Below are 18,027 nucleotides of genomic sequence, written 5' to 3'. Positions count from 1 at the left end.
ATTGATATTAAAGTAACCATGACAAGGTTAGCTGACTAAAATTATATGTCCACCGATCATCACTGCTGACATGGCCAACTGAATATGATTATATCTCCTCCAATCATCACTGCTGAAACAAGCTCCCCATGGTCTATTATGTAACCGTTTTACACACCTCACCCCAAGTTATCAGGATTAGTATATGTGACAGAACTCAATTCTGTGTCATTCAATCACCATTCATGTCAATTCACAAACGAACACCCCAAAAATTACCATATTCATGCAGGTGCAGTTAAAAAAAATTTGTACTGATGATTGACTAACTAGAAAAGTAGAGAAGTCAAATGACAATCCTGCCATTACAAGATATTATTGAGATTTGGTCAGGTCGTTTTCTTGGTTGTAAGCATTTCTAAGTAGAAAAATATGCAATAATATTGCCCTTACCATCAAAAATTTATGACTGGTTTACTGGAAATGAAATGGGGTTTAACATCCTATTGTTCTGCTTCGACTGGACTAATGGAGAAGGGCATGGCAAGGGCATGGCATATGCCATGCAGTGTACTATGAGGGAAATTTTGCCCGGGCAATGGCACTACAGCCTAAGTCGATTGTCAAGTGATCTTTTATATGTACGCCAATGTGTACACAGGACTTTGGTTTTTCATCCCGTCCAAACGACTATATGTTGTCCCTTGCCAGGCCCTCGACCAATGCAGGGATCGAACACGTGACCTTCAGGTTATCGAGCCAACGTCTTACTCACTGAACCACTTTGGCTCCCCTGGTTTACTGGTCAAGAGTATTTGAATTTTTTTAAAACTTGTTGTCAAGACTTGTAATATAGCTTTCTTTTACTGAGATTTTTTATTGAGAATTTCTTGAGATTGTTTGACTAGTGCCCTTTTTTTTTAAATTTTCTAGGATTCTGGCAACATTCTTTTGAAAAAATGAAAACATTAATTTGGTGACAACCTTGTTAAGTCTATTTTTTATAAATTGAGTATATCATAAAGGATAAAAACACAAAAATGTTAATAAAAACTGTATATAAAACAACTTTATGTCAAAATTATAAAGTATATAAATGTAAATTCAACAAAAGAAACAAATATTAAGACTATCATTCACTTGATGGTTAGAGAACATTCAATGAAACACTGCGTTAATTAAAATAGTAATTGTAATCAATATATTATTTTTGTGTTTATTACGTAGATCAATTATTGCTAAATACCGCCCAAAGATGAATAAAAATATCTTTTTAAGTTGGGGAAAATGAGGTATACACCAGGATCTCACTAAAGCACAGTTTGTTGGCACCCAATGTGTAGGAAATCCAAGGGTCTCTCTGTGAGGTAGATTTTGCATTATGGACTTCAGCATCTTGCTAGCGTGTCGTTTGTTAACGGTCTGTTAAATTTCTGTTGCTGGAAAGTCAATTTCATTATCCGTTAGGACTGATTAAAGTTAATCCAAGAGAAGTCTGTTTGTTCATTGGCTGAATTTTAAATTTTTAAATTCAATGTACATGTATAACAACTTCATAGAAGTTAGTATTAACAAGAAACTGAAGACAGTGGGACAACTGTGCAGTCTGTTCACAAAACAGATAACAGAGCCCAACAGCTCCATTAAATATAACGGCAGGTTAACGACATGTTAAAGTTCACAGAGCTTCCAGTAATAGACTTTCTCTCCATTAAAGACAATCTATTAACTCTATTTTAATGGTGTATAAATGACAGAAGTCTGACTATAGACAGACAATATCAACAGTGTGGCAATAAACAGTTATAGAATTCCCTGAGACTCTTTAAACTCTCGATAACATCAAGAGACATAAAGAAGTTCTGATTTTGAATGACCATCAGGTATAGGCATATCAAATACAACTGGAGGATTGACAGCTTTATAACGTAGATTACATGTTGAGGCATTTATATAAGTAGTAAAACCATCGGTTGTAACACCATAATCTGAAAAAATATAAAAGTATGTCTATGATAAGTAATTTTAAGGGATAGTACAAATATGAACTTATGCTTTAGTTATATTCTAGCCAGCTTACTGTTCATTACGAACAAAAGTCACCAATATCTGATAGGTATTACTGCCTCGCAAAAAGAAATTTTTTTTCTAATGGGAAAGTAGAAGGATACAAGGCATCTGACTCACTCAGAATTTTTTTTTTTTTAAAAGTTTAAGTATCTTTGATGTGTTGTGTTTTTCTTTTGTTGGGGGAGGGGGGGTGGCAAACACAAGTACCACCCTAAGTGTCACAAACTCTACTAGCTACAACACTGCATTATCAGTAACACAATTATTTACAGAGTTACTGCCCTTTTCTCAAAAAATGTAAATGTGGTACATACAAAAACTGATTTTTCAAAATGTACTTAGAACGTTGTGGAAAAGAGTGTGTGCAAACTTTGTTAATCTGTTGCGCAGACGCTCGTGCATCAAATTTTCTAATGTTATTCAATATAATATTACAAGTATATAAAAATAATTATTATAAGTGATAATACCTCTTTAAAGTAATAAATAAAGATCCAAATTTAAACAGAAAAGACATTATTGAAAAGGGGGATCACGTGGCTAAGTAGGTAAGACGCTGGCTAGCTAGCTTGGAGGTCGTGTGTTCGATCCCTCCATTGGCCGAGAAAGTTCATCCAGATTTTCCCGGTTTTCGGCGTGGTTCCCCCTTGCTAGTCATGCAGGGCGGAGGGCCTGACAAGGACAGCTTTCTAGTCGTTTGGATGGGACGAAAAAACTAAGGTCCCGTGTACACATTGGCGTGCATGTAAAAGATCCCTTGATCTGTCCGGGCAAAATTTCCCTCATAGCACACTGTATGGCATATGCCCATCTTCATTAGCCCAGTTTGGAGCAGAACAGTAGGACGTTAAACCCCATTTCATTTCATTATTGAAAACATTGATTGATTATTGAGTTTACTTACCTTCATGTATATGGCCAAATACATGATATTTTGGTTTAACACGTCTCTGAATAGTGAAAAGAAGTTCAGCACATCCTGCACGGTTATTACCAGAACACATATCGCCATAACCTGGTCAAAATAAACATTTAACATTTAATATGATGGCATCTGTTTACACTATCAAGATTCAAATAACAGATGACAATTTAAAATAGGATTCAGAGTCTCTATTTTCATAAACGGCACAAACAATCTCCTGGAAATGTAGGTTTATTGTTTAAATAGGATAGCAAATAACTCTTTATTGTTCTAAGATATTTGCCAGTTGCCACTTGGTTGCCGAATATCCACTCGGCTACATACAGAATATTATTTCATGAATGGAATGAATATCAATTCTTGCACAGAAGCAGTGAATGTAATCCAAAGTATTATGTGAGGGTGAGAGGCTCAGTGGTCTAATGTGATTGCTTTAGATCATCAGGTCTGTCAATGAGTCAAGTGGTAAGATTTCAATCCCCACACTTGTACGTGTCAAGGATTAGTGTCGCCTGCCTGACCTTGTGGATTTTCTCCAGGTCCTCAAACTGCTTAAGACCCTTACGTCCCAGCAAATTATTTCATTGTAAATCACTCTCTCCCGCCCCAAATAAGGGATTTGTTCAATCATATTCAAATGTTATCCTAGGAAATGAAATGAAATGAAATGGGGTTTAACGTCCTACTGTTCTGCTCATATACTGGGCTAATGAAGACGGGCATACGCCATACAGTGTGCTATGAGGGAAATTTTGCCCAGGCAGCGGCACTATCGCCTACTCTTATATCGAATTCCAACTGCCAAGGGATCTTTTACGTGCATTCCAATGTATACACAGGACCTCGGTTTTTCGTCTCATCCGAAGGACTAGACAGCTGTCCTTGTCAGGCCCTCCGGTTATCCTAGGCCCATACTGCACTTAGCAATGGAATGAATAATTTAACAGATAAATACTAATGTATGTTATAATTCTTGTCTTTTACCTAATGGTGGACCATGACTCATTAAAATATCTGTATCTTCTGGTATAAGATTCCATTTATCTAAACATGGTTGACCACGTTTTAAATTAAACCCCCAACCACAGAATTCTGGCTGCCTGTTAATAAGAAAAAAAACAACTACCATGTAAGGCCATTCAGAACATATTTTGGTGAGTTCAAAAATCATGCCACAATTCATATTTCTGCTGTAGGCCTATATGTATTATGTTTTGACAGCACCTCCAGCCAAATCAGTAGTGCACTTTCACTGCGTCTCAGAATATTAACTAAACTTGATATTTAATTGGGTCCGAACGTGAAATACTACCAGAAATTATCAACTGAAAACATGTTCTTTATCTCAATCATCTAGTGAGTTGTAATATGACAATTATAGCTTCATCCTTAACAAGGCCTACATGTATAACATAGTTGTAGTGAACTGAGGGAAGAAATGTCTAACATAGGGGACATAAATGGGGCCTAACATCCTACGGTTCTAAAACGACTGGACTAATGAAGACGGGCATACACCAGTGTGCTATGAGGGACATTTTGTTGGGAAGTAGTGCTACAGATAGAGAGAGAAATGGGGTTTAACGTCCACTCAACACAAACTAGGTCATTTCGGGACTAACACATGGTTCAATTTTATTTCAATAATTCTCTAGTGCGAAGGGGTCTTTAGCAGTGGGAGGAAACCGGAGGACCCGGAGAAAACCCACGAGGTTGGACAGGCGACCCTACTCCTTGTCACGTACAACCGGGGAATCAAAACCATGCCAGCTGACTCAATGACACACCTTATGATACAACGTGCACGTGCTAACCATTCAGCCATCCAGTCCCCCTCAGTAGCACTACAGCCTACTCTATTTTATATTCCAACAAGGGAGCTTGAGTTTTCGTGCTGTATGAACAACTAGTCACTGTCCTTGCCAGACCCTACGTCCTGAACTACTGAAAAGGGAAAACCAAAGTGGAAAATCCAGAGAAACTTTCTGTGCCAACACCGGGATTCAACCCGAGATCTCCTGGTTAGCGAGACAGTGCCTTACTCTCAGAGCCACTGCAGATCCCCTAGGCTTAGGACTATGAGTATGAAAGGAAAGTATAATCTGAATTAATGGTACCTACCATGGTGTTCCATATATTTTAATACCACACAGATTTAATGATTGATCTTCTAAATAAATACAATTCGTCAACATTTCCTTTATATTGGTGATATTCAGTTGTTTTAATCTATCTTCAAAATTTTTCTCAGTTATACAGAAACAATGTTTTAATCTTTCTCTATCTTCTTTAACAAACTGATCATCAAATGTCAGTTCATGATTACCAGCTATTGCTACTTTCACTTTATAGGGTACTGTTTCTAAAAATAACAGAAATGACATGAAATGGGGTTTAACATCCTACATATCTGCACTGACTGGGCTAATGAAGATAGACATACGCCATACCATGTGCTATTCAAATTTCAACTGTTAAGGGTTCTTTTACGTGCATGTCAATGTTTACACAGGACCTCAGTTTTCCGTTCCATCCAATGACTAGCCAGCCAGGGGCAATCCCCCCAGAAAAAATGATTTGCCCCCCCACCCCCCAAAGTTGCCGACCATAGTTCTAAAATACCTACTGTTTGTAATAGACAGCAGTCAGGGATCACCATGTGGAATATTGATTTTGGGAGTTATTATACATTACATATTATTGGTTATGCTCTGATATTTATCTGCCATATATTTAGTACTGACTTGCTCAATGGCCCACTGTCGTGTGGGCCCCTGTCTTGTCACTATGTTCATTGTTCAGAGTTCGCTAGAGAACGATTTTCTGGGCTGGAAAACGCGTTGTCCAATTTTCAAAATTTTCTGGGGGAGAACCCCGGTACTCCCCTTCGTCTGGGGGAAGAGAACCCCCTAGCTGCCCCCCTAAAAATAAGCTATGGGCCTGGACAAGACACTGTTAAAATTCAATATCCTAACTTGTCGGCTTTTTGAAAAGTCATATTGAGATACACAACAATCTAAACTCTGAATCTGTTTGGCAACAAATCTGCACATATAATAAAACATCTGAAAATATCCATTTTTAGATGAGAAAAGACCTACATACCTAAATAATTATTAAAATTCTCTATATCAGTTGGTAATCCTATATTGGAGAAATCACCAGCGTGCAATAAAACATCACCTGCTGGGAGTTGGTATCCTTCTGTCTTTTCTAACACACTATGGGTATCTGATAAACACACAAATCGTATTTTATCCTCTGTAATGGGTGTATTTACGTCTAATGGCTGAACTGTCTCCTTTTTCTGATGAATTCGTACTTTTTGCCAAGCTTTATTTGGGTCATGTGTGTTGGGATGAACTGTTATCTCTTTCATCTTATCTTCATCTTTCTTTGAAAAGAGATCTCCAAAAAACATTTTACATATAAAAATATAGCTGTTTAATTTGTTCCTGAAATAAGAGAAGATATAAGACTTTTATTTGACATTTTGAAACAACAGAAATCGAAGCATTTCCGAAAGCTGTGCAGATGGTAAAAGAAATAAAATGGGGTTTAACGTCCTAGGCGATGGTATGACCTATTCACAAATATCCAATTCCAACTGCCAAGGGATCTTTTACATGCATGCTGCAATGTGTACATGGGACCTCGGTTTTTCGTTCGATCCGAACGACTATATGTTGTCCCTTGTGAGGTGCTCAGTCCTGCACCACAGACAAGGAGGAACCATGCCGAAAAATCCTGATGAATTTTCTCTGCCAACGGGATCGAACACGTCTTACTTACTGAGTCACCATGTCTCCCGAGCAGAAGATAATGCATAAGAGTTTTTAAGGACTCCAAAAGTTGGAAGGGGCACTGGAAACAGTAAGTGTCCGTCTACTTGTAATTTAAACTACAAGGGTCCTTTATTGTGTGCTTCAACATATAGACTACACCAGAACTTTTTAACCCATCCGAATGACTAAACACTGCTCCTTCCCAGATTCTCCATTCAGAGGAACTTTATAACTGGGAGAGAATCCTTAACCTCCTGCGCCCCTCTGTATTCATGGTTGATGTGAAACCCATTCAAAATCCTATCCCTTACCCAAAAGATTGGGAGTCGCCACTGTCAACGTGAACGTTTATCTGCTTCAGTGCTTGGGCTAGATTAAGATAGAATGATAGATTATATTTTTGTTATCCGGGAGTTCAACCCTTCTATGGACAGTTTCCACAACTGACGAAATGAAAAATGTTATTTATATATCACAACTAACCTATCTACCTCTGTATTTTATGTCCTACAAATGTCTAAACACCGGAATGCGTCTGTTATGATGTCTCAGTTGTTTATACTGATGTAAACAATTTATTTTTAGAATGTTACGACATTAAAGGGAGTTAACACCTTTTGTGGATACAGACCACAGATGTTAATGTCACACTAATATATTAGCTGGGTATTCTTACCCTTCAAGAACACCTACCTATAACAATTATGTATTTATCTCATCAGCATGTTAAATTTTGTTATCATAGTTTGTTATATTTTCTTTATTGTTGGTTTTTCTTTTCAGTAATTGGGCTATATGTTGTTTATAAGGATTGAGTCCACTATAGAATAATCTCGTTAGTTGGCTTCCGAATTGATGTTTTCTCTTTAAATACATATTTTATTATCCTTTTATTCTTATATAGCCCACACTCATAATTATATTCATTGTTATCTCCTTAAACCTTGACCACGTTGACATTATGATTAAATTGTGTTTTATATTTCTTTTATGTTACTGTAAAGCACTTTTACATTTTGGATAATCTGAGCTGTGTTCATGTACTGTTAGTTGATGTTTTACAGGGCTGTGGCATTCCGAACATATGTCCCGAAAATCAGCCAGTCCGTAGAACGTTTTCTGCGATGATATGACAAAGTCAGTGAAAATTATCAATTCTAGCTTATTTAGTTATGGCCTTTTAAATTTGGTATTCGTTTAAATATTTATTTGTTAAAGATCATGAACATAATTACAATTCAGAATGATTTTCATACTAACCATGTCATTCTGTGTACAGTTCGATTTACATGGGGGTTGGGTGGTCGAATGGTTAACACATGAGCGTTGCATAAGGCATAGACGTACGGGCTCGATGACAGTTAGGGGGGGCAGAACCAGAAATGCCCGAAAAAAATTTGGGTTTACAGATAGCGCCGGTCTTCCTTGAGAGGCGAAGAGAGCGGAGCTTACCTTGCCCCCCACCCCCCACCCCCCAAAAAAAAAAAATTTTGGAATATTTGACGGCTGCAGCCCGTGAACAGTAACTTCAAAGTGGTCTAATATAACCTTATTAAGGTGGCTGACTCGAATTCCAGTCAATCGTTAACAGTCCACGAAGGCGGGACCGTTTGGAGAAAATTTTGAAAATTTAACTGCCGCAAACGCGTTTTCCTGCTATTCCAGCCTGTGAATACAGCAACTTCAATTTGGTCCAATATAGCCTACCTGGCTGACCGGAATTCCAAACAACCAATCAATCGTCGCTGGGTTCGGGGGTATACCCTGCCGGAGAAAATTTTGAAAATATAACCACCGCAAATCCGTTGTCTGCTATTCTATCCCATGTAAACTCCAAAAGTATTCAATGGTTTTGAAACCGAAATCCCACTCTGAATTCCAACCATCTAATCAGACTGTTGCAGCTGCATTCACAAACAATAATCGATGCCCGAAAAATGTGGCACAAAGTAGAGTGGCTCCAGGCAACATTTTTTAATCCATAGTCAACTCAGTACAAATTCATGGTATTCAATTAAAAGAAAAGTAAAATTAGTGTTATATTAGGGCTCGATAACAGTAAGGGAAGCAGAACTAGAAATGCCTGAAAAAATTTCGGGTTTTCAGACAGCGGCGCCGGTATTCTTCGAGAGGCGAAGAAGCGGAACTGACCTTGTATGGAGTCCCCAAGAAAATTTTGGAATATTTGACAGCCACACACGCGTTTTCATGCTATTCCAGCCCGTAAAATTAGTGTTTTATTAGATTTCGGGCACTTTATTTTGCCAAGTAGATGAAATAAAAAATTTTTTTCACTTTACCCATCTGCCCGAAAAGTCAGTTTGCCCGAAAGTTTGGGGGGCTGCTGCCCCCCCCACCCCCCTGGCTCGTACGCCTATGGCATAAGGTCTGTCAGTGAATCAAGTGCCGTGGTCACAGAGTAAAAATACGTGCCGTGGTCGCAGGTCCAACCTCGTGGGTTTTCTCCGGTTCCTGATCCGGTTTCCTCTCACTGCTTAAGACCCCTATGCACAAGCTAATTAATGAAATAAAATTGAACCATATGTTCGTCCCGAAATGACCATATCTCCCTCTCTCTCTTTCTCTCTCTCCCTTTCTCGGAATGTGAATTGTTTGATATTCTTCAAAAATACTTCAAGAGAGTAGGTCAGCACTCAGTAGGGAAATTGGTATGTCACAGAAAGATTTTGGGTAGTTACCACCCCTGACACATTTTTTAAATCCCTCCGAATATGAATTCTCTCAGTTCTACAAAAAAAGTTGATAATATGATATGGCCAACTAAATAAGATTATATATCCGCCAATCATTCACTGATGACATGGCCAACTGAATATGATTACATCTCTTCCAATCATCACTGCTGAAACAAGCCCCCTATTACCCATCCATATCAAGTTATCAGGGTTAGTATATGTGGAAGGAGTCAATTCTGAGTCCATCACTCACCATTCATGACAATTCACAAGCGAACACCCCCCAAAATTACCATATTCACGCAGATGCAGTTAAAACAATTTGTACTGATGATTGACTAACTAGAAAAGCAGAGAAGTTATTGAGATTTGGTCAGGTCGTTTTCTTGGCTAAAAGCCTCTCTAAAAATATGCATTTAGCTTTCACAAGACCATATTTCACTTGAAGAGCTAATGGGAAGAGAATAGTGTTCATTTGTACTGACGTTTAGTAGTTGTGAGAAATTCCCTTTCTTTGTGAAAGACAAAAGAAAATGAAATAGAGAGTAAACATCCTACTTGTGCCGAAGACAAATGGAACAGGCTGATTAAATAGTTCCCCCATTTAAATTCTCTTTTTTATACATCCGCATTCATGTGATCCTATATTTTGTTGTTACGTCTGTCTATCCTTTGGATATCACTCTACAGTCTACTCTGTAGAACTTGACCACCTTATTCATCTACTCATGTTTACTGGAAGTGAAATGAAATGCGGTTTAACGTCATACTGTTCTGCTCCTATTGGGCTAATAAAAATGGGCATGACATACACCATACAGTGTGCTATGTGGGAAATTTTACCCGGGCAACTGCACTACAGCCTAGACTATGTCGAATGTCGACTGCCAAGTGATCTTTTACATGTACGCCAATGTGTACACAGGACCTCGTTTTTTCATCCCATCCAAACGACTATACATTGTCCCTTGCCAGGCCTTTGGTTCTGTACCACTGACAAGGAGGAACCATGCCGGAAAATCCTGATGAACTTTCTAGACCAATGCAGGGATTGAACACAGGACCTTCAGGTTATCGAGCCAACATCTTACTCACTGAGCCACCGTGGCTCCCCTGGTCAAGGGTATTTGAATTTTTTTAAAACAAACTCCCTATGACTGGTCAACTTGTTGTCAAGACTTGTAATTTGGCTTTCTGTTATTGAGATTTTTTGTTGAGAATTTCTTGTATTGTTTGACTATTATTCTTGGATTTAGTGCCCTTTTCTCAAAATTTTCTTGTACTCTGGCAAAATTCTTTTGAAAAAATGAAAACATTATTTTGGTGACAACCTTATTGGGTCTTTTTTTTAAAATAAATTGAGTATATTATGAAGGATAAAAACACAAAAATGTTAATAAAAACTGTATATAAAACAACTTTATGTTTAAATTATAAAGTATATAAATGTAAATTCAACAAAAGAAACAAACATCATTCACTTGATGGTTAGAGAACGCTCAATGAAAGATTGCTTTAATTAAAATAGTAATTGTAATCAATATATTATTTTTGTGTTTAACGTCCACTCGACACAAACTAGGTCATTTCGAAACTAACATATGGTTTAATTGTATTTCAATAATTCGCTTGAGCGTAGGGGTCTTTAGCAGTGGGGGGAAACCGGAGGACCCGGTTACTATGCACCTCAACATCAACATTATAGTGAAGGCCTGGTGTATTAATGATCGAAGTCTGACTATAGACAGACAATATCAACAGTGTGGTATTAAACAGTTATAGAATTCCCTGAGACTCTTTAAACTCTCGATAAGATCAAGAGACATAAAGAAGTTCTGATTTTGAATGACCGTCAGGTATAGGCATATCAAATACGACCGGAGGATTGACAGCTTTATAACGTAGATTACATGTTGAAGCATTTATATAAGTAGTAAAACCATCGGTTGTAACACCATAAGCTGAAAAAATATAAAAGTATGTCTATGATAAGTAATTTTAAAGCGATGGTACAAATAGAAAATTATGCTTTAGTTATATTGTAGCCAGCTTACTGTGCATTACGAACAAAGTCACCAATATCTGATAGGTCTACTGCATCAAAAAAGAACTTGTTTTTCTAATGGGAAAGAAGAAGGCTACAAGGCGTCTGACTCATCTCAGAATTTTTTATTTAAATGTCTGATGTGTATTGTGTTGTGTTGTTATTTAGTAGGGAGGTGGGGGGGGGGGGGACACAAGGAACACCCTGAGTGTCACAACCTCTAACTACACCACTGCATTATCTGTGCCACAATTATTTACAGAGTTACCGCTCTTTCCCCAAAAAATGTTATAAACGTGGTTCAGAGAAAAACTTATTTTTCAAAATATGCTTGTTTTAATCATATCCTCATAAGCATGAACACTTTCGATAAAACATGTGCAAACTCTGTTAATCTGTTGCGCAGATGTTATTGAATATAGTATTACAAGTATATATAAATAATTATTTTAAGTTATAATACATCTTTAAAGTAATAAATAAAGTAAACAGAACAGTTCCATGGATAACAGAGAGAGAGCAATGGGGTTTAACGTCCACTCAACACAAACTAGGTCATTTCGGGACTAACATATGGTATAATTTTATTTCAATAATTCGCTTGCGCATAGGGGTCTTTAGCAGTGGGAGGAAACCGGAGGACCCACGAGGTTGGACAGGCGACCCTACTCCTTGTCACGTACAACCGGGGATTCGAAACCACGCCAGTCAACTCAATAACAGACTTTATGATACAGCGCGCACGCTAACCATTCAGCCATCCAACCCCCTCCATGGATAACAATTACTGTATTTCTATTAAAGATACATTTCAATAATAATTCTCTTGTCGTTATCATTGTGCTTGAGTAGCTTTAATAGAAATACAGTAATTATTATCCATAGAACTGTTCTGTTTAATTCAATGTGTTTAATTACAAAATGCCATTCAAACAGTACAATAAATAAAGATTCAAATTTAAACAGGAAAACGTTGATTGATTATTGAGTTTACTTGCCTTCATGTATATGGCCAAATATATGATATTTTGGTTTAACACGTCTCTGAATAGTTGAAAGAAGTTCAGCATATCCTGTGCGGATATTATCGAAACATTTATCACCATAACCTGGTCAAAATAAACATTTAACATTTAATATGATTGTGTCTGTTTACACTATCAAGCTTCAAATAACAGATGACAATCAAAAAAGGATTCAGAGTCTCTATTTTCAATAAAGGCACAAACAATCTCCTGTAAATGTAGGTTTATTGTTTAAATAGGGTGGCAAATCACTGTCCATATTGTTCTAGGATATTTGCCAGTTGCCACTCGATTGGCAAATATCCTCTCGCTACATTTTTAAAAAACATACAGAATATTATTTCATGAATGAAATGAATATCAGTTCTTGCACAGAAGCAGTGAATGTAATCCAAAGCATTATGTGAGGGTGAGAGGCTCAGTTTTCTAATAGGGTGTGCTTTAGATCGTCAGGTCTGTCATTGAGTCAAGCGGCAGGACTTCAAACGCGACACTTGTACATGACAAGGATTAGTTTCACTTGTCTGATCTCATTGGTTTTCTCCAGTTCCTCCCACTGCTAAAGATACTTCATACTCCCTGCAGTGTTTCATTTGATTAGACCTAATCCCACTTAACACTGTTGTAATGGGTGCAAATTTCTGTTCCAAATTATGATTGGTCAATAGTCTGATTAACAACCAATGTCTAACTGCGTAACAATAGCATTCGGCCTTAAACAGAGCTCCAAATTGAAGTTTACATAACGTTACGTCATGACTCACGAATTTTATTACGCCCAATTAACCGGTGCATAGCAGAATATTGCAGATAAACTATTGCATCACAAACGAGGCTATCAAAACAACTACAATGTAAACAATATTGTTTGAGACGAACAACACTTTTACTGTTTTAATACCCAGATTAAACGAAGGGCTGTCATGTTGCTGTAATTGGGATAGATTTGATTGAACCGGAAGAATAGACACACTCCCTCAAAAGCTCAAGTATCAGAAGTCAATCCAGCAATGGCCAGAGAGGGCTTTCTTGGGTCAGTGCTTCAGGAATATCAAGATCCTTACGCCCCAGTGAATTATTTCATTGTAAATACCCCCCCCCCCCAAAAAAAAAGAACTAGCTCAGTCATATTCAAATGTTATCCTAGGCCTATACTGTACCTAGTAAGTTACATGGAAAGTATAATTTAACGGATAAATACTAATGTATCTTAAAATTCTTGTCTTTTACCTAATGGTGGACCATGACTCATTAAAATATCTGTATCTTCTGGTATAAGATTCCATTTATCTAAACATGGCTGACCACGTTTTAAATTAAATCCCCAACCGCAGAATTCTGGCTGCCTGTTAACAAGAAAAATAAACTAATATGTAAGGCCAGTTAGAACATGTTTTGGTAAGTTCAAAAATCAGTCTTTAAATGCTATTTTTTTCAAAATCATGCCCCAATTTACATTTCTGCTGTATTAAGTTTTGCTAGCATCTCTAGCCAAATCAGTGGTGCATTTTCACTGCTTCTCAGTATATTAAAGGACAATATTTTGGTGTCAGTCATTATCACATATGTGATAGAACTAATTAAACACATTCCAAATATAATTTTAACACAGAGATCATTGCTACGATAGCTGAGTAATACAGGTTTCCTGAATCAGAAGTGACAAACGCCAAAGGAAAACACGAGTCATACTTCTATATAACTGACTGATGTGACGAGTGATAACAGATACACGGCCGAATTTCTGCTCACTAATAATTCCTTCCAAGACCAAAAGTTGTTGTGTGAGACTGTGAGTGGATATCTGACAATTCATAAAAAGAATTGACTGCCACTATATAATGACTGGCACCAATATTGTCCTTTAACTATACTTGATATTTGATTGGCTCCGTACGTACCAGAGATTATCAATTGAAAACATGTTGTTTATCTAAATCATCCAGTGAGTTTTTATATGACAATTATAGCTCCAATCTGATTTAAATACAGATCTATATTTTGTTTCATTTTTTATACTTTGGATGGCCTCTACTACATGAAGATCTGACCAGTTGTAGCAGGAGGTCGTGTCGGGGGTCATATGAGTGACTTTTGACCCTATGACGACAGACATTGAAGTAACCAATCAGCATTGATGTTTCTCGTAGGATATCCACATTTCCGTGCATCGCACGCCACAAACTGGCTACAACAGACCGTTTCATTGGGTAATCTCGCACATCAACTAGAACGTGGGTTATATAACAAGTCTTCCAGATCCTAGTGTAGCATAGACAAGTAAAACGAAATTTCGAACCACAGACCAGGATAATCGAGACTTTGTTAATTATAGTGACAGCGGTAAAAATGATAACAGGAGCTACAGAGATTTTAAAATAAGGTTTTCTCGCCTTAGAGTGAAGCAATTTGACTGAAATTTTTTCAGCATAATCCATTTACATCATCGAGGTTTTAACTATTATAGTGAGAAATGCCAGCTCGTAATCTAATCTTCGATAATGTATCTTTAATGGTACATATATGTACCTACCATGGTGTTCCATATATTTTAATACCACACAGATTTAACGACTGATCTTCTAAATAAATACAATTCGTCAACATTTCCTTTATATTGGTGATATTCAGTTGTTTTAATCTATCTTCAAAATTTTTCTCAGTTATACGGAAACAATGTTTTAATCTTTCTCTATCTTCTTTAACAAACTGATCATCAAATGTCAGATCATGATTACCAGCTATTGCTACTTTCACTTTATAGGGTACTGTTTCTAAAAATAACAGAAATGAAATGAAACAGGGTGTAACATCCTACATATCTGCACTGACTGGGCTAATGAAGAAGGACATACGCCATACAATGTGCTATTCAAATTTCAACTGCACATCAATGTGTACACAGGACCTCAGTTTTCCGTACCATCCAACGACTAGCCAGCCGGGGGCAATCCCCCCAGAAAAAATGATTTGCCCCCCCCCTCCCCCCAAAGATGCCGACCATAGTTCTAAAATACCTACGGTTTGTAATAGACAGAAGTCAGGGATCAGTCACCATGTGGAATATTGATTTTGGGAGTTATTATACATTACATATTATTGGTTATGCTCTGATATTTATCTGCCATATATTTAGTACTGGCTTGCCCAATGGCCCACTGTCGTGTGGGCACCTGTCTTGTCACTATGTTCATTGTTCAGAGTTCGGTATAGAACGATTTTCTGGGCTGGAAAACGTGTTTCAGGTCGTCCAATTTTCAAAATTTTCTGGGGGGAGAACCCCGGGTACTCCCCTTCGTCTTGGGGGGAGAGAACCCCCTGACGCCCTAAAAAGTTCAGGATAGCTACGGGCCTGGACAAGACACTGTTAAAATTCAATATCCTAACTTGTCGGCTTTTTGAAAAGTCATATTGAGACAACAATCTAACCTCTGAATCTGTTTGGCAACAAATCTGCATATATAATAAAACATCTGAAACTATCCATATTTAGACCAGAAATGACCTACATACCTAAATAATTATTAAAATTCTCTATATCAGTTGGTAATCCTATATTGGAGAAATCGCCAGCGTGCAATAAAACATCACCTGCTGGGAGTTGGTATCCTTCTGTTTTTTCTAACACACTATGGGTATCTGATAAACACACAAATCGTATTTTATCCTCTGTAATTTGTGTACTTAAGTCTAATGGCTGAACTCTTTCCTTCTTCTGATGAATTTGCAGTTTTTGCCACGCTTTAGTTGGTTCATGTGTGTTGGGATGAACTGTTATCTCTTCTATTTTATCATCATCTCTGTTTTTCTTTTGAAAAAACATTTTACATATAAAAATATAGCTGTTTCATTTGTTCCTGAAATAAGAGAAGATTTAAGAGTTTTATTTAACGTTTCGAATCAACAGAAATTGAAGCATTTCCGAAAGTTGAGCAGATGGTAAATGAAATGAAATGGGGTTTAACGTCCTACTGGGCTAATTGGGCTAATGAAAACGCCATACAAAATGCATTGAGAGAAATTTTGACCGGAGAGCGACGGTTTGGCCTATTCACAATTAATAGCCTATTCCAACTGCCAAGGGATCTTATACATGCATGCTGCAATGTGTACATGCGATCTTGGTTTTTCGTTCAATCAGAACGACTATATTAATTTTGTCCCTTAATTGTAAGGCGCCCAGTCCAGCACCACGGACAAGGAGGAACCATGCCGAAAAATCCTGATGAACTTTCTCTGCCAACACAGGGATCGAACACGTCTTACTTACTGAGTCTCCGTGGCTCCCGGGCAGAGGATAATGCATAACAGTTTTTAAGGACTCCGAAAGTTGGGAGGGGCACTGGAAACAGTAAGTGTCCGTCTACTGTGCAATTTAAACTACTATTTAGGCTATGGTGTACGTCACACCAGAACTTGTTGTCCCATCCGAAAGACTAAACACAGCTCCTTCGCAGATTCTCCATCCCAAGGAACTTTATAACTGGGATAGAACCTGGGACCTCCTGTGCTGAGCTGCATTCATAGTTGATGTGAAACCCATTCAAAATCCTATCCCTTATACCCAAAATAATTGGGAGTAGGGCCTAATGGGAGTCCACTTTATTAAACCTTTAGTTTATCTGCTAGCCTAGGGCTAGAAAGACAGATTATATTTTTGTTCAACCTTTCTATGGATAGTTTCCACAACAGACAAAATGAAAAATGTTATTAATATATCACAACTAACCTATCTACCTCTGTATTTTATGTTCTACAAATGTCATAACACCGGAATACGTCTGTTGTGATGTCTCAGTTGTTCAAATACTGATGTAAACAATATATTTTTAGAATGTCACGACATTATAGGGAGTTAACACCTTGGTGGATACAGACCACAGATATTTTATGCTACACTAATATCTTAGCTGGGTATTCTTGTAACCGGGTCTAATTCAATCAAAAGACGAGGCTGTTTAAATCTTTATTTAAAAAAACCTGTAAAAATATACATACATAGAATTAATATCAATGACACTTAATTTATAATACATATAATACACTTTAAAATACATCAAACATTACACCGTATTATATTATTATACTATATATTTAATTCTATACCGGTACTCATATCTTTGGTTCATTCCCATATCGCCGACTCACCGAGTTTTAGGGGAAAAATTTTGGTCGACGTTAGAGTAATAATTTCTATAATATCTCTAATTATTAGATAACACCTATATAAAATAACATACCCTGAAAGTGGTTTTAAAGATCTGTGCTGAAACAACACTAACTTGTCACTAACAGCTAGAAGGTATCCTGTATAAACAAATGATTCCATAATTATTTAATGCTAAAACTAACCTAAACTTAAATTACTAAATGATAATACTTATTGCTTAAGAGCTGTAGAATATGTATAAATGTATTTTACTGCGTATGTAAAGAATAATATATGAAATCACTAATTAAAACATCTTACATTCACCCCATCCCAGACAATACCAATGATATT

The 18,027-nt window shown here is 37.2% G+C and overlaps 2 protein-coding genes across 6 annotated transcripts; both read right to left on the bottom strand.

Moving 5' to 3' along the window:
- Positions 1 to 1,030: 1,030 nt before the first annotated feature.
- Positions 1,031 to 8,786, bottom strand: LOC126820572 (metallophosphoesterase MPPED2). 4 transcript variants are annotated; one of them, XM_050548609.2, is made up of 6 exons: positions 8,467 to 8,786; positions 6,080 to 6,429; positions 5,096 to 5,336; positions 3,959 to 4,074; positions 2,954 to 3,064; positions 1,031 to 1,967 (listed from the first exon to the last, which is right to left on the bottom strand). In XM_050548609.2, exons 2-6 carry the CDS (start codon positions 6,393 to 6,395, stop codon positions 1,822 to 1,824), a joined length of 930 nt encoding a protein of 309 aa, XP_050404566.2. In that variant the 5' UTR covers positions 6,396 to 6,429; positions 8,467 to 8,786; the 3' UTR covers positions 1,031 to 1,821. The 4 variants fall into 4 exon arrangements, with proteins under 4 accessions (XP_050404566.2, XP_050404570.2, XP_050404567.2 ...); XM_050548613.2 differs by lacking the exon at positions 8,467 to 8,786 and adding an exon at positions 7,251 to 8,079; XM_050548610.2 differs by lacking the exon at positions 8,467 to 8,786 and adding an exon at positions 7,243 to 8,077.
- Positions 8,787 to 10,854: 2,068 nt separating this feature from the next.
- On the bottom strand, positions 10,855 to 17,435 carry LOC130013037 (metallophosphoesterase MPPED2-like). Of its 2 annotated transcripts, none has more exons than XM_056101420.1 (6): positions 17,262 to 17,435; positions 16,038 to 16,381; positions 15,058 to 15,298; positions 13,755 to 13,870; positions 12,498 to 12,608; positions 10,855 to 11,416 (listed from the first exon to the last, which is right to left on the bottom strand). In XM_056101420.1, the coding sequence occupies exons 2-6, from the start codon at positions 16,345 to 16,347 to the stop codon at positions 11,271 to 11,273; spliced, it is 924 nt and encodes a 307-aa protein (XP_055957395.1). In that variant the 5' UTR covers positions 16,348 to 16,381; positions 17,262 to 17,435; the 3' UTR covers positions 10,855 to 11,270. The 2 variants fall into 2 exon arrangements, with proteins under 2 accessions (XP_055957395.1, XP_055957394.1); XM_056101419.1 differs by having other exon boundaries at positions 17,254 to 17,430.
- Positions 17,436 to 18,027: the final 592 nt, after the last annotated feature.

The sequence above is a fragment of the Patella vulgata genome, chromosome 5 (assembly GCF_932274485.2).
Source record: "Patella vulgata chromosome 5, xgPatVulg1.2, whole genome shotgun sequence".
NCBI lineage: Eukaryota > Metazoa > Mollusca > Gastropoda > Patellidae > Patella > Patella vulgata.
Note: the sequence above shows the minus strand (reverse complement) of the source record. Positions and strands in the feature narration are given on the sequence as shown.